The sequence below is a fragment of the Marmota marmota genome, unplaced genomic scaffold (assembly GCF_001458135.2).
Source record: "Marmota marmota marmota unplaced genomic scaffold, marMar, whole genome shotgun sequence".
In the NCBI taxonomy this organism is placed as follows: domain Eukaryota; kingdom Metazoa; phylum Chordata; class Mammalia; order Rodentia; family Sciuridae; genus Marmota; species Marmota marmota.
Genome location: NW_026000108.1, coordinates 10,714,672 through 10,738,256, shown reverse-complemented (window position 1 = coordinate 10,738,256; position 23,585 = coordinate 10,714,672). Strand labels below are relative to the sequence as shown.

The 23,585-nt window shown below is 42.5% G+C and overlaps 1 protein-coding gene across 12 annotated transcripts in view; it reads right to left on the bottom strand.

Annotated features, from left to right (window-relative positions):
• Cc2d2a (coiled-coil and C2 domain containing 2A) overlaps window positions 1-23,585 on the bottom strand; it is a 99,100-nt gene that overhangs the window by 17,220 nt on the left and 58,295 nt on the right. For 10 of the 12 annotated variants that reach the window (XM_048784209.1, XM_048784211.1, XM_048784214.1 and 7 more), the window contains 14 exons: window positions 22,944-23,100; window positions 21,092-21,239; window positions 19,105-19,243; window positions 18,430-18,633; window positions 16,675-16,767; window positions 15,416-15,507; window positions 14,628-14,642; window positions 12,891-13,058; window positions 10,419-10,524; window positions 10,107-10,216; window positions 8,659-8,755; window positions 8,078-8,176; window positions 5,085-5,261; window positions 862-1,065 (listed from right to left, as the gene is read on the bottom strand). In XM_048784209.1, the coding sequence (XP_048640166.1) occupies window positions 862-1,065; window positions 5,085-5,261; window positions 8,078-8,176; window positions 8,659-8,755; window positions 10,107-10,216; window positions 10,419-10,524; window positions 12,891-13,058; window positions 14,628-14,642; window positions 15,416-15,507; window positions 16,675-16,767; window positions 18,430-18,633; window positions 19,105-19,243; window positions 21,092-21,239; window positions 22,944-23,100 (1,809 nt within the window). Of the gene's footprint in view, window positions 1-861; window positions 1,066-5,084; window positions 5,262-7,269; window positions 7,517-8,077; window positions 8,177-8,658; window positions 8,756-10,106; window positions 10,217-10,418; window positions 10,525-12,890; window positions 13,059-14,627; window positions 14,643-15,415; window positions 15,508-16,674; window positions 16,768-18,429; window positions 18,634-19,104; window positions 19,244-21,091; window positions 21,240-22,943; window positions 23,101-23,585 lie in introns of those variants that run through there. The other 2 variants (XM_048784210.1, XM_048784221.1) reach the window with 2 other exon arrangements.

The window sequence follows — 23,585 nt, the reverse complement described above, 5'->3', positions numbered from 1 at the left end:
CATCCCAGGGACCTGCAGACTCTTCTAAAGAAAATAAGCCCCGTGGCAATAAAAAAGTCTCAATCATTACTTTCATCACCAATGATCTTGATATAGGAAATCTTTTTTTATAATACAATATTATTTTTTAAACTTTATTTATCTATCTTAATCTATTTATTTATTTATTTATTTATATGTGGTGCTCAGGATGGAACTCAGCCTCACACGTGCTAGGCAAGCGCTTTACTGCTGAGCCACAACCCCAGTGATAGACCCAACCTGATCTTTTCTTAAAATTGGGCATCTCGCCACAAAACCATGAAAAGATAATTTCGGCTTTACTATAAATTACTGCAAATTCTGAACCTGCTTGGAATGCCTGCCCGTGCCTTGAACTCACCCATGCCTGGCTCTCTGACCAGATAGCAGCCCTCTCTGAAACTTAGTGACACCTCATAAATATTGGCCTTCCCTGGCCAGACAACAACCCTCTCTGAGGCTCTAATGGTCCTCATAAATTCTGATGTTGGGGCCAGCAAAAAAAAAAAATGTAAACTACCATTAGTGTGATGCTTGTCAGAGTTCTGTTATCTGTAACCCCCCTTTTGTGTAACTTTCTGGGCTATAAAGCTGGGCTGTAGGAAAGGTGGGGTGCTGTCTTGTTCACGCCGTTTTGGGAGGGAGAGGCAGCCCGGCCGGTCGAAATAATAAGCTTGCTTTAATTTGATTTTAATTGGAGTCAGTGGTCTTTTCTTGCGTCCTGGTCTAACACCCAGCCCCAGGAAATATCTTTTAAATACTATGAAATATGGTACAGTGGCAATATATTAAAATTTTAAAACATTGTTAGTAACATCATAATTGGCAATGACTACTTACTGCTGTTGCCTGTGGATTACTGGGGTAGGCATTAAGGAGCTCCTTAGGAGGATTTAAAGGTTTGAGATACCGGGTAACAAACACAGTTTTTCCACTTATATCAATTACTGTTGTCAGGCACTGACGATTTGGAAACTTTAAGGCACATTCAGCTTGAAACTTCTCTGTTGCTTGAAGCAATTTCTCATCTTCCTGAGACTCAAACTTCAAAAAGAAAGACTCCATGGGTTTAACATATGATCATGGGAGACAAAGTGGTATATGTGTGGACGTGACAGCATGAACTATTTAGTGTGGTTTGGGAAGCTTGACAAATGAATCTTTATAAAACCATCACATCTTGGTGTCCCTGTAGCTTTATTTAATTATATTTATAATTAATTAGACTGATTTATTAAACACTTAAAATATACATTCTATAGGATTAAAAGAAAGTAGTAAACAGGCAAAGCAGCTATGTGGAAACCATTGGGAATATTAAAATACTCTATAAAAACCAAACTACGGCATACTAATTCTGATTGATGAGCCCAAGCAATGGAGTTTTATGTGTATTTTAATGTTAGTTTTAAGAGGGGGAGGCTCAGAAACCTAACATCTCAAATGTAAAATGTCTGTCACAGATTCCTAGGATAGAACTGTGAAGCCAGAAATAATTGTACTTTCAAAAAGATGGAAAACTATGAAACAAAAATGGTGCAAAAAAAGATACCCACCTGAATTTATCCCTGTTCCTTTAAACCCGTTTATTTACTTATTCATCCAATTACTTGAAAAATGTTTACTGAGCTTTTAAGAGTCCCCGTATTCTGGATAAGTGAGTATGAAATAATCCCCTTAAGGAACTTCTAGCCTGGAGGGGAACATTGACAAGCCACCAGGTGCTCAACTCCTTGCCCAGAGCTTCTATGGGGAAAAGCACAGGGTGCTATGGGAGCAGCTAGGAGAAGCAGCTATTGCACTGTCCAGGAAGAACACACAGATCTTCACTCCTTACTGATTACTGGCTTTTCAGGTGGATAAAAGTGCATCAGGAACGTTTTCTACCACTTTCCCTTGATGTTTGGTATCTTAACTCTATAGCAGTGAATTGTGGGCAGGGCCTGTGTTTGAATGCATTTCTCCATACAACAGCATGCACATGTTAACCACCTAATATTGTATTAATGGCATTAATAGTTATTTAGGCCACTAGGATGCCATTTTATGTCACGAAGCAGGAATTTAAGTAGTATGCTATGCTGGTGATTTAAGTGTCAAGGAAAAGAGCTAAATGCTAAAATAATCTGGGTTGTATTGTTTCTTTTTCTTTTTTCTTTTTTTTGTACCAGGGATTGAACCCAGGTGCACTTAACCAGAGCACATCCCCAGGTCTTTTTTGTATTTTATTTGGAGGAAGGGTCTCCCTGAGTTACTTAGGGCCTCAGTAAATTGCTGAGGCTGGCTTAGGACCCACAATCCTCCTGCCCCAGCTTCCTAAGCCACTGGGATTACAGTTATGCACCACTGTGCCTGGCTTGGGTTGTTTGTTATGAAATAAATTTAGGCAGAACTATTAAATTCAAAGTTCATAGGACATGACATTTGGGGGAGTCTTAGCTGGCTCCATTCTTTGATCTCTAAATTAATGAAACGGGTTTATCCTGCCTCTTAACAGTCACACGTGGAAGTCCCTACAGACCAGAAACAATTGTGAGAGGTACACAGTCTCTAAGAAGCAGCTCATGGACTTGATGGAACTGGACACATGCTCCCAGTGTGCAGGCGACATTCATATTGGTGACCTTTTAATTCAATGCCAACTAAGACTCACTTGGATGAAATAAAAATGTCCAGGACATTTTTAGGAGTGCTGGATCGAACCCAGAGTTTTGCATACACTAAGCACATGCTCTACTGCTTAGTTACCCCAGCCCCAAACTGGACATTCTTCATGGACCTGCAGACATCTATATTCACTGCCAAAGGATCACATAGGCATCAGGATCCAGCACCTATCCCCCAGGATGGTGGAGATAGCAGTTAATTAAACCTAGTAACTATCAACTGATGAACTGTAGAAAAAAACACTTGGTACCTTCTTAAGCATGCTCAGCTATCATAAGGAAGAAAGAAGAAAAAAGAAATGAGAGGAAAACTTTATTAATAGAAATATTTTTAAAAAACTAATTTTTAACCAAGACAATATAAAGTAAGGAATCTTAAAATAAGTGTTTCAGGAGCTGATTCTTTAAACTTTTACATTCGTAAATGCCTTTAAAAAATCATATGGAATGACTCCATATGGGAGTCTGACACTTGCCCATGTGGATAGTGGGACTCTAATCTGCTAATCCTGGAAGTTGCTGTTAGTGGCGGAACAACTCAAGGTTGTGTTCCCAATTGTTTCAGGTGAGAACTTCTCTCTCCTGAAGAGTCTGCAGGTGAACTATGGGGTGGTGTTTTCTGTCACTGGGTATTAAGGATACCAGGGCCCTGTCAATCAATATGCCTGCCTTATTAAACTGCAACCAAGGATAAGCCCTCTTTTTAGAAATCTAAGAGAAATGCTTCATATAGCCACAATGGGGCAGTGAAATGCCACTAAAGGCAGCATTAGGGAAGAAAGGCTGCAGAACTTGAGGACCTGTTCTGAGCCCTGGAAACCTTGGCAGGGTCCTGTAGCAGGAGGCAAGGGCTGGAGAAGGAGCCTTAGCACAGAGCAGTCCCAGGTTTTCATCATTTCTGCCAGTCTCAGACTACTGTAGCTTTATGGAAGCTCATCTCCAGTCTGGCTCCCAACCGACTGCCTTTCCTTTTGTTAAGAATTCATAGAAATAACAAACTCATCTTTTGTCTGGGAGCATTCTTCCATGCAAATATACTCGTCATCCTTCTCTTGAGTTTATACATGAAGACAAACATTCAGAATATATATTTCCCTTTCTGAAAATATTTTTGAAATGCATGTATTTTAATGTTTTCTTGAGAACCTGAGCATTAGTGATAAAGCTTAGCATGTAAAATTAATCTGAATTTCAGTACATTTGTATTTCCAATAATCCTCATGTCCTAGAAGTAAATGGAAATATAAAAAGTATTTTTCTCTGTGAACCAAATTGTAATACAGGAAAAGAAACAGAAGTGTGCTCACTTTTTTTTTTTTCCATCTCCATCTGAATCTTAATTACAATGGGAAACTGGAGTCAGCAAAATATGCAGTTCCCCAGCACTCAGAGGTTGGAGGTGGACAACATGTGGCATGCTGGATGTAATGTGGGCGGAGTCTCCACCTGCTTGTCTGACTGCTCTATCATGTGCCTAGAGCTCTGGGGATGCTCAGTACTGTGGGTTGAATGAATACAAGGTGGAGCTAGACAGACATTTAAGTCTCACCTCTGCCATGTGCTACCTGTGTGCCCCTGCAGAAAAACAGTCTGCCTTTTCTCACCTCTAAGTTGGAGACCCATGCCCAAGATACCTGTAAGTGTGAAAGAAGAGAACATGTCTCCAGCCTCTGACAGTGCTGAGGATAGAGTAAGGGACTTCAAACATTAGTGGTGGTTGTTACTACTGGATTAGTTTGCATATGCATAAGAGGTCACAATCAATATCTTCTCCCAAATCCAACGAGGGTAGTGTGTGTAAATGCTGTGTAAGCATTTACATTAGGAAAGCTATTTCCTCATGATGAAGGTTGGGAATAGTTGTTAACAAATGGATGTTCTAGAAATTCTTTTTTCTAGAGCTATCTAAAACTGTACTTGTGCAGATGTTTGTTTATTTCATGAAATGAATTGTAATGACCCTTGAAGGTCATCTGGCCTTATGAGCCTATGAATCTACTCGATAGCACAGCCAGGGATGTGAGGTCAGACATGGAAATCTATTTCAGCATGCTTGCCAGCAAATGTCAAATGAAAGAGCAATCTGATGTTCTCATTTGTCACATTTCATTTTCTTCACATTGAGAAAAATTCTTCTAAAAGCAGAACATGTTTACATTTGTCTTGCTCTGCCTAAAAGTTTAGACTGCTGACTGACCTAATTATTGGCTCAGTGGAAGTGCAAACCCACACATCTATTCTTTTACTGTCATTCTGTTCAAACTGAAAGAATAATAAACAGAGATTGCAGTAGGAGAATCTGTTTGTATGGTGAAGAGTTTATAAAGCTCCACCTGGTAATCTCCTCTCCTGCTTCACTGGCAGGGGACGTGGGTTCTAGACCCTCAGCAGAGTTACCTTTTCTCGAACTGACTCTCCAGGAACCAGCTGAGGCTCGATGGTGATGAACAGGGTGATGTAGGAACCTTCACTTAAGCTTCGGACAGAATCAAAGCCTCTCTCAAGAATCATGTTTCTCTCCTTACTGTAGCCCAGGAGAACTGGGGGAATATGTATTTTAAATGTTCCATCGATCTGTGAAGAAAATATGACTTGGTAAGCATTCTGGCAATTTTCCAACAGAAGTTCAAAGGCAAGTCTCAACTCATTATTAAATAAAAATCACTTAGACTGGCATTGGAAGCCCATCACATCTTTCTAGCCTTGTTTAGATGAAGTGCTGTCTCTTTCATGAATACTTTGTTATCTCTACCACCTTTATGTATAGTTTATTTCATGTTATATTATGGTTTTCTGCTGGATTTTATAGTTGTGTGCACATCTGTCATATTCTTCTAGATAATTACTCCCTGCAATATTTCCCCTTTTTTTTTTAATCATCTTTCTCTGACATGTGGAAGTGTTCTGTATACACATTAGGTGCCCAATAAATGTGGGCTGAATGATTGATCAGCCACTTATCAAGAACTAACTTATGTAGTGTTTCAAAAGCCAGGACTTTCTCACTCTCGTAAAGTCAAAGCAGCAACGAATTTATTGAAGACTAATGCTACAGAATTATTAAGTTTGCAGAGAATCCAATTTTTCTTTCAGTCTTTAGTGACATTTATATCTTAGGAGAAATGAAGAACTTAAAATTTGAACAACCTGAATAGAACTTTTTGGGTTGAATTGAATAGGCTCTTATTTATTATTCTCCTTATACTAACAGAGCTCACCAAAGCCTATATCTGATCAGATGATAGAGTAGGGGGTGGACAGGTAAGCAATCACATAAAAAGTACAGATGAAATAATAGCACATTTTTTCTGTACAACAGGTAGATGATGCAGGAAGGAATGAGTACTATCTTAAAATATTCAAAGTGGGGACTGGGGTTATGGCTCAGAGGTAGAGCACTCACCTAGTATGTGTGAGGCACTGGGTTCGATCCTCAGCACCACATAAAAATAAAATAAAGATATTGTGTCCACCTATAAACTAAAAAAATAAATTTAAAAAAAGAAAATTTCAAAGATAAGGATTTAAGACAGGGTTTTTCAACCTGGGTGCTGTTGACACTGGGGGCCAGGTCACTGTTCTGGAGGGCTGTCCGGTGCATTCAGGTGTTTGGCAGCATCTTGGGCCTCTGTACACTAGATGCCATAGCAACCTCTGCCACACTTAAGCATGGAATTTGGAGTCAGACAAAAGATTTTAAAAGACAAATGTAATGAAATAAATCTCCAAAGATATAATGAAGCATATAAACCAAAACATTGACTAGTTCTTTCTCCTCTACCATTCCTAGCACTTTGGAAGTCATTAAAAGGTGGATACCAACTGTGCTGTAGGCTTTGTGATTTGAGTAAGTTACTGAACTGCTTCATTTCTTCATCTTCGAAATGGGACTAGTGATGCCAGAGGTGTGGTAAGGCTTAATCAAGATTACATATAAACAATGGTATGCATTGTGCACCCAGGATAGTTACCGAATCAGGATTCGACTTGTAGCTCCAGAGAAAAGAACCAGGACCTAAAGACGGGAAGGCCAGGGAAGGATATGGATTATGGCACAGTGCAAGGGAAATCTCCATGGCAGAGCATGGGAAAGAGAACAGACTGCTTCAGGGTATTGAAGGTCTTGTCAGTGAGCTCTAGGGGCACAGCAGAACCTCAACATCACCAAGGAAGGCCAAGGAGAGTTTTGAGTAACTACTTCTGCATATCTTCCAAATATGAAATTCAGCAAAGCCAAATGTTATGGATAGTTTGATTTGTAAAAATGATGTGCTCTTTCTTTTTTTTCTTTTTTAATTTAAAATCTATTCCAAGAGGAAAATGCAAATTCTTTTTTTTTTTAGGTAAAAGATCATTTTATTAATAATTTCCTTAAAAATAGTTATAATTTATTCTTTTTAAAAATTCATTCATTCATTTGTTCTAATTTGTTATACATGACAGCAGATTGCATATCAATTCATAGTATACATGTGGAGCACAATTTTTCATTTCTCTGGTTGTACACAAATTAGAGTCATTTAATTTGTGTCTTCATACATATACTTAGAGTAATGATGTCCATCTCATTTCACCATCTTTTCTACCCTCATGCCTCCTCCCCTTCTCTCCTTCCCCTTTGTCCTAAATTCTTTGGGCCAGCATACCAATGCAACATGAGCTATAGACTGCTCCTTTTTCCCAGAGACAACTGCAATCCAGTTGATGCTTGAGACTGCAACCAATCCAAGCCTCTCAGACTAGAGTTTGGGTCTTGGTCTTGCTCGAGTCTGTGGCCTAGGCAGCATTTGTTCTGTGTGGTCATTGCAGTGGCTCATGGGCTCCTGTTGCTGTGGATTTAATACTGGGATGTCAAAGAAATTTCAGAATCTTTAACTGTCCCAAATTACAGCTACTAAGTCATTCAGGAGTTGCCAACCTAATGGATGCCCTAAGCAAAATGACTAACTCTGAAGAAGGGAGCCTTTGTGGAGCATACCTGTGCTCATGGATTTTCATGTTTTAAATAATGTGCACTCGCAAAACTATTAATGTACGCACTTCATTGAATGGGTCCTCAACTGTCCTGATTGTTTCCTTCAAATTACTTTTAGGCACCATCCATTTCATTTTTATCATTTTGACAAATCTCCACTTTGTCCTACCTTCACTTCTGTTGAAATGTTTAAAAAATTCTCATATTTGAATAGTCCTACAGTAACTGCAAATTCTGAGGAACACAGAAGTTTAATAAGCCATGCAAGTCTGAAGGCAAATCAATGACTTCATACAGTGATTTTCTTCTTTCCAGGGGGTTTGCAGATATATTCTCTCAGTGTTGAGATTTTCACAGGAAAAAAATGGTTTGAGCTATGCCTTTTTCTCATGGAACCCCAACTTTAGGTACTTACCCTTGCTTGGAAATATATAGTGCTAAATGGAATCTTCACGCATCCCAGCCAGTGTCTCTCAATACGGGTATGGATTCCACTTCCCCTTTCACGGTCGTCCTAAAGGACACATGGGAAGTAATAATTGTTTAAGAACTCCAGACACTCATTTAATTAATATGACAGCAGGAGAGCAGCAGGATTTTAGCTGAAAGTTTGTGGACCTGGGTTATACAGACTTAATCAAGTTCTGGCTCAGACACTTTATTAAGTGACCCTAGGAAAGCCATTTAGTTTCTGGGAACTTTAGTTTTCTCATCAATGAACTGGAGATTTCATGATCTACTTCATAGGGTTATTTCAGAATTGAATAAGAAAGACAGTGCATGCAGAGCACTAATAAAATTTCTGGCAAAGCAAATACTCAGCTGATAATTTAAAAAGCTAGTTCTCTTCCCCATCTCTTTTTCCCCAATTGTATGTGTCAAGTTTCAAACATTTCAAACTCAAGGAAGATGGAAATTGTGCTTAGGACTTATGTAGAGGGTAGAAGGTTTGCCAAGAGCAGAGTTAAGATGGTTTCCTTTAAACTGAGAACTTACCTCTGAGACATCGTATAGTACTTCATCGAAAATATTAATAAACACATCATCTTTCACTGACTGTAAACTCGCTGTGCTGTAATCCCCATTAGGGGCCCTGCAAAATAACATGTCAACAGGGACTATGAAAGTAGGCAGCATAGAAATTATGAGCACTCAAATGTCAACATTTGAACAACACACAAGTGGGAGCACAGGTGTGGGGATTAGAAGCCGTGCTGTCATTTCAAGGATTTAGCTCGGTCAGGGATGGTGCCATGTCATACCTACACTCCAATGCAGAGAGCCCTCGACTGGAGGCTCTGTGCCCATCCAAACCCTCTGCTGGCTCTTCCTAGTGAGGCTATAAGCTTTGCAAGGAGTTATTCTGGTTTTTTTTTTTAATTTCTTTCTTTGTTATTTTTAGATATACATGACAGTATATGTGTATTTTGACATACTGTAGGCTATAACTTATTTTGATTAGGATCCTATTATTGTGGTCATACATGATGTGGAGTTACACTGGTCGTGTATTCATGTATGAATGTTGGAAAGTTATGTCCCATTCATTCTATTATCTTTTCTGTTCCCATGCCCCCTCCCTCAAGGAGTCATCTTGGCAGGACTGTGGTGGCTCAGTGTCCAGCTACAAGGCCTCCAGAGGTTCTGGAGTCGGTTGTGAGCTTCCTAAGCATCTTGGGAGGGTGCATCTCCAGGGAGACCACTGGAGTGTAAGCCTCCTGTTGTCTGTGGCTGTTGAATGGTCCCGCTGCCCACTCCCTGGAACATGGCGTGGCTGGAGGCCGGATACCACAGGTGTTTTGCTAAGCAATTGCCTTTAATCCTTCTTGTTCCTTTTGCTCACTCCCTGTGTCATAGTGGTATCTTCCCCCTGTCCTGGCTTAACTAGTTGTAATCCCTGCTCTGCCTCTAATCTACCATGTGGTTTTAAGTAGTCACCTCCCCTCTGTGGCTTTTAGTTTCTTCTCCATAAAAGCAAAGGGTTGGATTAGATGATCATTTCAAGTGCTAAAATAATAATCTTTTAAATATCTAAAATTCTTTGACCAAAGTTCTGGAATGCTTGTGTGGTTTTGGTGAGGGAGAAAGTGTCATTTATGGGAACTAGGGAGTTTCAGATTCACTTAGGAGAGGACATGAGGAAGAAAGGAAAAGCAGGTTAGGGCTGGTGGTGTGAGGGGATGAGAAAATTTGAGCTTTAAGAAGCCAGAACCTGGACGGAAGTAGAGTGTCTCAACATTGACCCAGGTTTCCCAACTCGGACATCTTTCCACTTTTATTCTTGAACGCAGTCAGCCGTGGGCCCCAGAGGAAAACCGTGGCACTTGGCATCTGGAGCTTACCAGCTACAAACTTTTTGCCTTAGTCTTTTCTTGCTGGGTCTCTGTTTCCTTTGCATTTTTTCAAAATATCCAACAGTTCTTTAAAGAGGAACATATGCTTACCTAAAGGGAAGTTCAAGTTCTTCATTCCAGCTGGGATTCGGCCCTTCAGCCGTTGTGGTGTGGCAAATTGTTCGTTGAAAAGAGACTTCTACAAAAGGACGCACTAAAACCTTTAATAAAAGCAAGAACAAATCCTGAGTCCATCGTGAGTGGATGAATTATTTAGTCCTTAGTAGTGGTTGGCTATGCTTAATCAATAGTATGTTTTGAAAGAACATGAAGCAGAGGCAGGACTGTCCATCAAGTCTATAGGTGGCTCTTAAAACCTGACGGGCAGGACTGGAAGCTGAACCCAGCATAGGGGCCTCTCACCTGGCCGAGGGCATAGTCGGGGCTGTGGGCCGGGCTGTGTGTGCTCGGGGAGGCAACGTGCTTTTCACTGAAAGCCCTGGAGGACCTCGAGGGCTGCTGGAATTTGCTAGGAGGGAAAAGGTAAGAAAGAAAGAAATGATACGAGGAGTTATCATTTAATTCTACTGAGAATATGGTCTCCTTCAGAGATGTGAGCCCTGGCGGCTGTGGTGACAGCCGTTGTCCCTGAGCTTGATCAAACTTCAGAAGGCTAGGTATGCTCTGATCCTCCCTGGCCACCTGGTGGCTATGAGGGCCTTCCCCAGATTCCATTCCCAGGCCTGCATGTCTGACTGAGAACAGAGGAAAAATGTTCCTTCTCTTTCCTCCCCTCCCAGGGCCTGCCTGAGTGGGGACCTGACTTTTCCCCCAGAAATGAGAGTCTGTCCCTCTGGGTAAAAGAATCTGACCAGAAAGTCCCTCCTCCATCCAGTTCCAGTTCTTTCCACTGTATTTTCTCTGAACCTGTAATCTCCAATGGCCTGAGCTACCTGCCCCAGGCAAGGCCTGTCAAGCCTCACTGGGAAAGGGAGGCTGGGGGACTCCTAATTTCAGTGAGGACCAAAGGGTCTTGTCCCTTTCTCCCTATGGCTTCATTCTTAAAAGACATAAAGATTATCTCTAGAAAGCCTCTTTCAGATACCTCCCCCCACCATCCTAACATCCCACTTGCATATCTATACTGAATTTTAGGGTTTGCCAATTATTGTGCATTCATTATTGAACAAAGTACAAACTGTCTCTATCAGACCCTCACCTTTTCAGAGTTAAGTTTTCAGACAATCTATGAGACAGTGTAAGTGGAACATTTAACAGCACAGCTCTTCTTCCTCTTTGAAAACCATCAGTTACGTTATTAAAAAAGAAAGAAAGAAAGAACCCATTTGTTTAGCACATACTCTATTATAGGCCTTATGTCTGCCTCAGGATGAAAAATCCAATAGGAGAGGTCAGTTCAGACTACATTGGTAGGCAGGCAGGTAAACAAGCAATCTCAATAAAGTGACTGTAGCCATGGGCATGGGCTATAGGAGCATAGAGAAGGAAGTGGAAAATCCTGGTTGGTTGGATGCCAGGGTAGGGGGTAAAGATTTGGGCAGGTTTCATGGAAGAGTTGATGTCTGCACTGTCTGGATGTATCCTCATTGAAATGCAGAGCATGAGGGAACAATGGTGTATCCTAGAATTATCTGAATACATAATATTTTAAAATATTAAATTGTTCAGAGACCAAAAATAACAAAAAATGCCTCTATGTTCTTAAAAAACAAACAGAGCAAACACCTGTAAGCTCTTTATGTGTGGGTTTTCACCCCACAGTCAGTCAGTCAGTATAGTATGTTTTGAAAGAACATGACAGTGAGGCAGTCAGGGTGGCTCGGGAAAGTGAGGCCCTGGCAGGTTCAGGACTCAGGTGGACACTTACAAGGAGCAGAGCAATGAGCCTGGATATCAACAGATGTATGGTAATAGGTTGGAGAATAATTATGAGAAGAAGACAGGGCGCAGCAGCGAGTGAGCACATGGAGTGCTGGAGAAACGAAGAATTGCAGGAGGAAAAAGTGAGGCCAGCAGCTGGCCTGGCGCTCTCCTGTGGAATCAGATGGTGCTGAGTGACCGCGGCCAAGCCTCTGGCATCCCCTTCCATTTTCCCTCTAATGAATGGAGCTGGAAGAGCAGTTTAAGCGTTAGCTGAAACAACACGCAGGTATGCTTAGTGTGGTACTGCTCCTGTGGAATGGACAATGTATTCCTTCTTCCGAGACAGTGGAAAGGGCAGCAGCAAAAAGAAGGTATAACTCTTGGACCTTTATCTCTGCTCTGCAAAGGCATCAGAAGCTCAGGCTCCTCTTACCTGACCTGTGGTTGGGGGCTCCCTGCTGCCCCCAGGATAGTGGCCATGGTAGTCCTAACTCAGTCCTCTGAACAGGTAGGAAGGAAAAACCGTGAGCTGACGCTTCTGGTGCATCTGCCCAGCTGGCACTCTCTTCTGTGACCCTGCCTCTGGCTGTAGGTGACTATACCATGGATGGACACCTGATCCCAGTTAGCACCTTCAGACTCTGTCCTGGGGGTGTGAGGCTTAGCTTGGGGTACCCTGGCTGTAGGGACACTGCCTTCACGTGAGAGGGAAGCAGAGGGAAGCAGTGAGGGGGACGGTGGGGCCTCGGGAAAACCATCTTAACTCCTGGGGGGGCTACCGTGCTGTTCAGCTGTCCCTCTTGTCCTTTCTATGAGATGTTCTTCCCAGTCCCACTGAGGCCCTCCTTAACCTGAATTGACTCTTACATCCCAGGACAGGCCATGGCTTCAACCAGAGCTCCCAGGCCCGCTGAGTAGAACCCATGTTAAGAACAAGAGTGAGCATCCTCCACAAGCTCGCCTTAGCCGGGCTCCCACGCCTTCCGTCCCAGGGGGACAGGAGACTCTCACCTTGCCGGGGGCTTCCTCACTGGAATGTCATACGCCCGCACAATGTTCACCAGCAGCTTGATGTCTCCATCCGACAGGTTCTGGGCGGTCACCTTCTTCCGCCCTTTTCTCCTTGGCCTCAGTGGCCGCTTTTGTTCTGCCAGCTTGAAAAGGCTCAGGCCCAAAATGCTAATGGTTACAGAGCAGGATTAGGACTCAAAGGAAAAGAAAGGCCTGGAAAACTAGGGGATGACTCTCCCAACTCTGCCCCAAGGTTTCTCACAGGCCTCTGGAAACTGTCCTATTCAGGGTGGTTGGAAGAGTCTAGAAATTCTGCCCATCCACTGCGTGGGTTGCTGAACATTTTTTTTTTTTTCAGCTGCTACTCCACAGAGGAAGAAAAGCCATGTCCTGGCCCCCGCCTGCCCCCCTGCCTGGCTCTCTACCTTGCTCACCTGCCAGACCCCCAAACGCACCCTTGTACTCCCCCACCCTCACCTTTGCTCCTGCCTTCCCTCCTCAGGGCCAATATCACTCAGCTGGAGGGACTCCCTGTGCACCCTCTGTCAGCATTATTAAGTGTTCCACCCACAGGAGACAGTGCACACAGCCTTCGGCAGTTCTGGGGACCTCTCACGGTCTGAGTTTAGACAGAACTGGGCGTGAATCCTGGCTCTACTCCGCACCCTAGGGCAAATTATTTCACCTCTTTAAGTCTTTGTTTTATCCTCTGTAAATGAGCATAATCATCCCTACCTCTTGGAGTGGCTGAGAGGATGAAGCAGGAGGGGTGTGAAGCACCTGGCACTGATCTAGCACTCAGTAGGTCCCTAAAATGCCACTGCTGGGATGAGAACAGGGACTGATGCTAAGTGACTTCAGGAGGAGGAGGTGGAGGGGGGGGGAGAGAATCCTTCTCTTATCAATCTGTCCTGATCACTGAAATGATCATCAATAAGCACTTCCAGGAAGATAAAAGCAGCATGGTCCCAGAACCATGGGAGAAAAGTGCACGGAGCAACGTAAGTTCTTGCTCAGAGACTGAACAGAAACAAGATGCGACTGTATCTGGAAGTGGACATTAATGACTATGCCAGAGGCCACAGAACAAAGCCCCCTGTGCAGAGCCAGCAGGGGCTCATGGATCTCAGCTTCACTGCTCAGAATTGAGCGGGCCCCTTTTTGGATGAGGGCCCTGCAATTCTTGCCTGGCATTATTGGTGGCTCCCATAGGCAATCCCAAAGGGTTTCCAGGAGCTGGTCCATTTGTTCTCCAGGGTCCTGCACAGCACAGGGACCCTCTATGAACCTATGAAGCCCTTCTATGTGTCAAGGACAGTGCTAGGACCTTGCCTATGATGTACTTATTCTTGAAATAAAAAATTTACTCCATTTTTCAGATGAAACTGGAGGCTCTGGGAGATGTTATGATTTGCTGAAGGCCTTTCGGGAGGGGGCTAGGGTTCCAACTTAGGGCATTGATGATAGAGCCCACCTTCCGGGGGACGCCTGTCTAACCCAGACTCAGGGCCTCAGAGACACAGCCTTGCCAGGCATCCTGACATGGTACGTCCCTTCCCTTATCAATGCTTCCTCCCTCCGAGTGACTCCTCCACTGAGGCTTTGATCCTCCACGACTGTCGGTCTGGGAGCATGACTGGGACCACTAAATACTGAGACATTCTAGTTTAAAGCCAAGAACAAACTGAAATTAAAAAAAGGAAAAAAAAAAAAAAAAAAAAGAAAGAATGAACATACCCCGAGCCTTCAGAACTTAATGCAGAAAGTAAAGCAGAAAAAAAGAAAGAAAAGAAAAACAGCATGAAAAATCACCATCTGTTCTAAGTGACATTTTTATGACTACAACATTCAATGACAGGACTCTGTAGAGAGAGGGGTTTCCATGTGAATTTTGGCAGACACCATCTCTCTTCTGTCCATGGATGACAGTGGAGGGGGTTGCCTTTCTACCAGTCAGATAGGGGAGAGGAAGGACATGCACAGGGAATGACCTTTTTAGGAGAATAAATTGAACCACAGAAAAAGTCATGTTAATGTCCCCATAAGACCACCTTTCACCTTTTATGTGCCCACCCTAGCTGAGACCTTTCAAGATTATTCTAAAAATAGGGAGTTGACCAAGCAAATAGTCAGTTCCCAACTTCCATTTTTCCCTGATGTCCTTTGTCCTCCCAGTGGGGTGCCTGAGCCAGACCCAGACTCAGGAGCCTCTGAGGGTGAGGTCGTAGCCACTTCCGTGGCCTTGTGATGGAGAGATTCTGGCCCAGGAGATTAGGAAAGCAGAGGAGAACCTGCAGGAGGGTCTTGGAGGCAGTGGAGGTGAGATGGGCTGTACTGGACACCATGGGAGAGCCTAGGGTGACTTGTCCTACCCAGGATCCCTCGGACATAACCAGGTTTCCAGCACAGTGCTGGGCCATGCCTACCACATAATGATCAAAAGATGTGGTATGACACCTTTTATCTAATAGAATAAAAACACAGATTTTATAGAAAGTAATAATAATGGCTTTGATTATTTTTACCTGATATTGGGAACTTCTTCTTCGACTACCAAATCAGTAAGAAGAAAATGGTGTTTAGCAACTAGGAAACGATTTATCACCGAGTCTCTAACCTAGGGAAAGAATTCAGCTTTATTTAAAACATTCTAATTTAAATGTCATTGTTCACTCCAGCACTCCTCCCAGTCTTTGCCTTAGGTCACCTCATCCCTCCCCCACCCCAGCTGTGACTCTCTCTGCTGTACAGCTGGCGCTTGCTGGCAGCTCTCTAGTTCCCCCTAGACTGTATCCTTAAAGGCAGAGGTTTTCTGTTTTGTTCACTGTTGTTACATTTTCGGGGGCTGGAAAAGCTCTGGATACAAAAGATAGGTAACACATTCTTCCAGCAAAATTCTACTATCACAAAAAATAAAAATGGGAACAGTCTGCAGCACACACAGTTCAGAGCTGATTCTGAAGTCCTTTCCTTACTCAAAATGATGCATGTTCTAATTTAAATAGAGACCTCAGGAGCCAGGAGGGCAGCTCAGTGGTGGAGGGCTTGCGCTGACCCAGCATGTAAGAGGCCCTGGGTTTGATCCCTAGCACTGTAAAAAAGTCAAAATAAATACATACAAACTTAAAAGTTATGATATTTAGAGGTCCTTTATCTTATCTTTCTTTTTTTGTGCATGAGCTATAGAGTAGATAATGGGAGAAATGTATTCATTGAAGGAAGGAGAAAAAAGAAAGGAAAAAGATTAAATGATATTTCAACTTTAATTTTTGTTTTCTGGTGAACAAGGCACTTAGCATGTGATTTAAAAAAATTTTTTTTTTTAGTTGTAGATGGAGACACATCTTTATTTTATTTATTTATTTTTATATAGTGTGAGAATCAAATCCAGTGCCACATACTTGCTAGGCGAGCACTCTACCACTGAGCCACAACCCCAGCCCTTAGCATGTGATTTTTAAACTTGTTTATTTTTTTTTCTGATCATAATGATAATCATTGTAATGCAATATAACATAAATGTAAACATTCAAATATTTGAAAACACATGACTGAGAAATTCAGTCTCTTGTTATCATCTCCATTTAAGATAATCACTGATAATAAACCATGACATATCATACTGGTTTCATATATACAAAAGGTGAAGATAATTGTCGGGCACATACTTTTATTTATGTGGCTTGCACAAGATGGCATAGTCATTTATAAGAACAGAGAACCTCCCATTCCAGAATACTGGCTCTCTCCCACTGTGAAACCTGTTTTAAGTGATTTTTCTTACCTGCTGGAGGTACTTGGCTACAATGGCCCTATGGGTGTCTATATGGTCCTTGGTTTCAATTACATTTCTGTCTTGTAACCGCTTCTCATATTCCTAAAATTAAAAGGACATGATGATTTTAAAGTACTCTCTGATGCTCTCCTTGGAATTAGGAAATTATTTATCTCATGCAGTTCAAGTCATAAATTATGAATCCAAATGTTTCTTTCATCTTCCTCCTAAGTTTTGGTTCAGAACTGATCTTTGGTGCAGAATCCAGGATTCTAGGTCAGTTGGTTAAGCTGCCTTACCAAAAGAGGAGACTTCAAGGCAGTGTTTAAAAGTTCAAGTGCTCACGCAGGGAGGCTTAGAGGCCACAGAACAGAGAAAGTAGTCAGAATTCAAGACGCTAAACTCATCAAGCAAGTTAACCGAACTCATGCTTAAGTTTTCCTTTATCCATTTTAAGTAAAGCAATTCCAAAAATAATGAGAAACCCCAGTGAAAATATTGTCCCATCCTGTGACATCTGGCTGCCCTGATGGGTCAACCATTCTGAGGAGGGCAGGGGTTTGCTTTGGTGACATCAGGTAAGGCTTTTCCCCTTTTCTGTCAATTATGTATGTGTCCTGGGAACTGCCACGTTCTCATGCCCATTGTTGGTGACAGTTGAAGGCCCATTGATGGCTTCCAATCCAGATCCCAACACAGAGCTATTCCCCAACACTTCTGAACTTGGGACAGGAGGACATGTCTCCCTTTCTGCGGGCTGAAGCCATCAGATGTGATCATGTGGCTAAGCACAGGAAAGCTATCTGCTTATTGGGGGCAGGAAGCCATTGCACCAGAAGCCCAGACAGACTGCAGAAGCATCCTGGCAGCAGGCAGGCCTCACATCTGGGGCTCTGGGGCACAGATGGATTCCTGTGGCTCCTGTGTCTTCGGATGGCTAACCCTGCTTTGGGGTTTCATTGTTCAGCAGACTCCCTGGTTGATGCCTGAAGTGGTTCAAAATTGGGTTTCTATCCCTTAGGATCACAAATCCAAACTAAGGAACCAAATAACTAAGAACCAAGTAACCAGATGCATCCTCTAGGAATAATTTCTGCAGAAAAAAATCACAATGGTATTAATTTTTAGTTTTTTTTCCACCCATCTCATCAAATACAAACTCATCTTTTTACCACTAGCCTGCTCCTTCTATACAGCCTGTGTCCTAAAATTTCTCTAAAGCTCCTCCATCCCAGCCCCTGCCTTTGCCATCTGCATCCGCTAAGCCTCTGTTCCTACTCTTGCCCTTGACCAGGGTTCAGATTTGGTGCATCTCCTCTGTTCCTTCCTGCCCCACCCAACCCAGTCTGCCCAAATCCTACCCATTCAGGCTTCCCTGGGGCATTTTACCACTGTGCCTGGGACAGAGTGCTTGGCAGATACCTCTTGCATTAAAACAGAACTGAATTCCTGGCCAAGCCAGGGATAACCACATTAACCCCTAGTTCATCTTCCAGCTTTACAGTTCTAAACCTAGACAGTTCAACCACATGATTCAGATTCCTGGTTACTGGTTATTTTACATATCACTACAATGAGGCAAATAAATTATTTAAATATCAAATTCAAGAAAATTAATAGGTTACATATAAAAGTGTTATATAAGAAAAAACCATATTGCTCTTGAGAATTTAATAAGGAGAAGAAAGTTCATTTATAACATTACACTAAGAGGCATACCAGATATTTTATTATTTTACTAACCCTTCTTAGGAAACTTTTTACCTGGAATATTTTTTCCATAATTTCTCGGTCATATACTGGAATTTGCTTATAATTTCGGAATTCTGGCACCTCTTGGCTTCTAAGACAAAGAAGCCTGAAACGTTTGGATCGATTTAATTCCTCATCTGAGACAAAGTTAAATTCCTGTTGTAGCTGTTCCAGTCGAAAGAAATCAGGGACATAGGATTCACCACTGGTAGCCACCTATGGAAACCAGAAAATGCACAACTAGGCCATGTGACAGGTGGATTTCGCCTGAAGAAACCTAGCACTGAATTTTGGGAGACATTTAACAGTTTCAGATGGGCAGATTCGAAAAAGAAAATCCATTAAAACAGAGAAAATAAATCTTTCTTTAGGGTCTGGGCAGAGCTACAGGAAGGAGTAACAAGAAGCAGCTGGTATCATTGCAGGTGGCTGTGTGGCTGGCCAAGAGTTTCTGAGCAGCCACGCTTTTCCTCACTACCGCATTATGAGGGTGGCCATGGTGTCTCACAGCTAGGGAAGCAGCAGGGCAGGAATTTAAACCTCACCCTCAGCCAGCTCTCGGGCCCTTAGACAGTGCTGAGTAGGGGAGCATGGTGTAGAAGAATATGGGCACAAAGGGCTCTGCGATTTCATCTTTTATTGCCACTCTGAGCTTAGAAATGGCCTGTGTGCCTTTGGCCATATTACCGAGATCAGCTGCATTAAAGGGGCATTGTTGGGGTCATTCGGGTCAAGCTTGGACTCTGCTGCCCACTTGGCCAACTTCTTCATGTCTGTCATTCCTGATGTGCCAATAGATGAGATGGCATCTGCTCTCTTCAAAGCACTGGAAAAATAAACAAACAAATAAACAAGGAAAACCAGTTGATTCTGTGGGTTTGACTTTATCACTGAGCAGGTTGCATCAGGACCACTGGATCCCAGAGAACTGCTTATCCACCATGAGAGAAAAATCTTCACATAAGGCTGTGTGCCAGGCGTCTGGATGATTGCTACTAAATGTCATAGGGCAATAAGGAAATATGAATGGAGGGGATGCAAATGTGACTCAGTCCTACAACTCTGCCCTGTGCATAGTTGGGTCCTGGCCAGGGAAGAGGAGCCTCTGCATGTGGTCCAGAAGCCCTGAATGCCTCACATCCCAGGCCATGAGGGCACTCGGATGCAAACAAAAGAAAAAGGCACCAGCTTTGCACACAGGGATTCAAAGGAAGCACAGTGGCCTTGGGGCTTTGTCAACAGTTCTGTGCTTCCCATTACTTAGTTACTTGTGTCCTGTTTTACCCCCCAAGAGGTTTCCCTAGCATTAAGCTCAAGTAAAATGAATGCAAAATGCCTATGCTCCAGGGCACTGGCCCGCTGGGCAGGAAGCAGCACCTGACTTGGAGCAAGCCCATCTCCCTGTGGTTTTCATTACATGGAGACAGTGCAATGCGGAGTGTGGAATGGGGACGTGGAGGGTGCCAAGGGGACCAAACAAGCCCTGTTCTGGTTTTCCACACATTGAAAACAGCTAGTCTCAGACTTGGAAAGTGTGTTCTTGATGATGAGAAGAAACCCTTTCATTTTAGAGATGAGGCAACTGAGGGGCTGATCAAGACACATCTATTGGGAAGGACAGAGGGAGCCTCTGATGGAGAAGATGGGGCTCCTGTGACCTAGGCACGTGGACCAGCATCATCACTCAAGGGCTGCTGTTATGGTTTAGATGTGGTGTCCCACAAAAACTCACATGTGAGACAATGCAAGAAGGTTTGGAGGAGAAATGATTGGGTTATAGTCTTAACCCAATCAATGAATTGGTCACCTGATAGGGATTAATTGAGTGGTAACTGGAGGCAGGTAGGGTGTGGCTGGAGGAGGTAGTTCACTGGAGGCAAGACTGTGGGGTGTATTTTTGTATCTGGAGAGTGGAGTCTCTCTCTGCTTCTGATCACCACGTGAGCTGCTTCCCTCTGCCATTCTCTTCTGTCAGGATGTTCTGCCTCACCTTGAACCCCGAAGAAAGAGCCTGCTGTCGATGGACTGAGACCTCTGAAACTGTGAGCCCTCAAATAAACCTTTCCTCCTCTACAGATGTGCTGGTTGGGTCTTTTTCTTTCTTTTTTTTTTCCTTTGTGGTGCTGGGGCTCAAACCCAGGGCCTTGTGCATGTGAGGCAAGCACTCTAGCAACTGAGTTATAGCCCCAGCCCCTAGTTGGGTCTTTTAGTCACAGTGGCAAAACAGCTGACTAAAACAGCTGCCTAGGAGTGGACTGGCTAGCCCAGAAGCCCTTTCTCCTCTTCTGAATGAGGATGTAGCAATACAGAAAGGGGCTGGAGAATAGGGACTTTTGTACAACCAGTAGATTTGTTAGCAACAAACCTTTACTGAGGGCTAAATATACACAACCATATGCTGGGCGCCTCTCCCAATTGTAACATGGGGATAACAGTCTCTCAGAGTTACTGTGAGGATGAAATAAAATGCTTTCCTCTGACACTGATAAATCCCTAATATTTGTTAGGCTCTTGCTATTTTAATTTTTAGGTTAAGAACAAGTTTTGAAATACTCTGTAAACACTGGCACCTGACAATAAAAGGAAAGGATATGACATTGTAAGCTTTCCCTCCCTGCAAATCTGTAACGCTAACACTGATATTGGCCATCAGTTTGTTCAAGCCACATGTTACCTCCGAAATCCGATGTTCTGCTGTGACAATGGAGGAATTAGCGGGATGCCATTTTCTCCAACAGCCCATGCCACACTGTGCGACACCTTCCCCGAGGTCATTAGAGTCAGTTGATTGCTGCCATCAGCTTCAAAGGAGAAGGGCACTCCTGGGGATACATCAGATTAAATAAGATTAATTTATATTTAGAAGGAGAAATGAGCCCAGTCCTAGCAAGAATGCAGATGGTCGGCCAATGGAACTTGGAGTAGGTAAGGTGATGGGCGGGAACACATGATCCCCGCCAGGGCCATCAGACTGCTTTGGGTGACACAGAGCCAGCCTCTTGGCTCTGTCTCTGACAGTAGAGTGTGGATGTTACCATGGTGAAAGTGATTTTTGAATAAATGACTGAAGAAAGTGGAAGTGAGACATGTAGATACTTTTGGAAGGAATATTCCTAGCAGAAGGAACAAATGCAGGTACCCTGAAGTGAGACCCCAAGTTCAAGGAATGAGCACTACAAAGCTGAGTCAGGGCCTGGCAAGCAGCAAGCACACAGTAGATGTTGGTCACTGCTCAACTGTTGTGGCCACAGCAAGGCCCCACTCATCTGACCTCCACCAACTGGAAATTAAGGGCAGCATGTTTAGTCAACTAAACCAAGAAAAGATGTTCAGGCACTAAATACAGTTACTTCAGAGTCCAGATTTCCAGTAACTATTATTCATGCAAAACAATAGCACTTTTATGTCATAATAGCATCTTGATGTTTTCCAAATCTGTCCTTCATATTGGAAGGATTTTCATCTTTATTTTCAAAGCATACTGATGAAACATTAAAGGAGGTGTTTTTTATTTAATGTATGAGGAAGATAATACACAGGGAGGTTCTATGACTGCTGGGGTAACATGGTTTGTCCATGTCAGAGCTACAACTAAGTCCAGGTCTTCAGATTTTATACTGATGACTAGATTTGGGTCTTAAAGAATTCTTGCAGCTAAAGCTCCAGATATGAGTTAAAAATAAAAATTACCAGGAACATGAGGAAACAAGCCATCATGAATAAGAGGCAGCAGAATCAGAACAATATGTGGATAGGTTTTGCAATTATCAGATACAGAATCTTTTAAAAATTTTAATATGGTTCAATAAAATGAATGAATGAATAAAAGAGAACTGATTGGAGTCCAAGAAAAGAACAAAAAGCAATCAGAACTGGCCAGGCTTATCGGAAAAGAACTAGATAGAGTTTCTAAAATTGGAGAAATGGAAGGAAAAGTGGAAGGAGAAAACAATGATGAACTCCAATGATTAGACACAGCTAAAGAGTGAATTCATGACTTGGAAGAAATTACATATAATGTAGCAGAGAAAGAAAACATTAAATATTAAAGTATAAAGAAAAATTAAGAAACATGGAGGACAGTGAGAAGATCTATCATATATCTTATTAAAATTGTAGAAGACAGAATGGTAAGGAATAATCTATTTTACTTACTAAAGTTATCACCATGTTTTTAGCCTTACAAATATCACTGTGATGTATATTTTTAAGTACAAAGATTTGTCTTTATTTCAAATTATTTTCTTAAAAAAGATTCTGATAAATGGAATTAAGGCATGGAAGGGGATTTTAAAGGTTCTTAATTCATACTGCTAAACACTTTATAGTTATATAGTTACATGCATTTTCATGGTCAATAGTAGCTTATAAAAGTGACTTGGCAAAATATTATATAACATCATTATTTTAATATGAATTCTGGGAGCAATTAAATATTATCTGGTTGTCAGAGCGATGTGAAAAGGATATACTCAAATCTGACAATGAAACCATAAGCCATATTGATGACAATTCAATTTCCATACCGCTTCCAACTCCCTCGTGGTCCAGTGTCACATGCTGGTTACTGCTAAATTCCACTTCTTCTATGGGAGCCCTTCCAGTGACAACAGTAGTCTCAGGGATAGGCAGAAACACTTCTGCTAGCAAGGTGGTGCTGCTGTGTCCAATGGTTTCATAGACCTGAAACCCAGAGAAGAGAAATAGCCAATAAAAACAGCTATTACTAGAATGTGCTCACTCTCAGATACTCAGTCCACATTGTTGTGTTTGTGCTGGTCACTGTCCCAGCCCAGAAGGCACATCTCAGAGTAGAAAGCTAAGTTGCGTTACTACCGTCCCATGGAAACTGACTGACACCCACTTGAGTTCAAGTTGCCGATGCCCTGATTTCCTACCCGGCTAATCTACTGGGAAAGGGAGGTTAATCAGAGCAATAGGCTACTGTGGTTATTTCTATTCTAAATTAACACACAGCTTACTTGGAGAAAGGCTTCTTCTTTTTCCTAATTCAGGTGACCTTTAGAGACCAATGACATCAGGTGGAATGGGTGTGACAGAAGGGGCATACTGCTAGTGTTTTATATTATCTGCACCAACCTCCAAGTCAGTAGGAGAAGCTTTGTACCCAGAAGCCTGGAGAGTGTCACATTTAAACCTGCTATTTG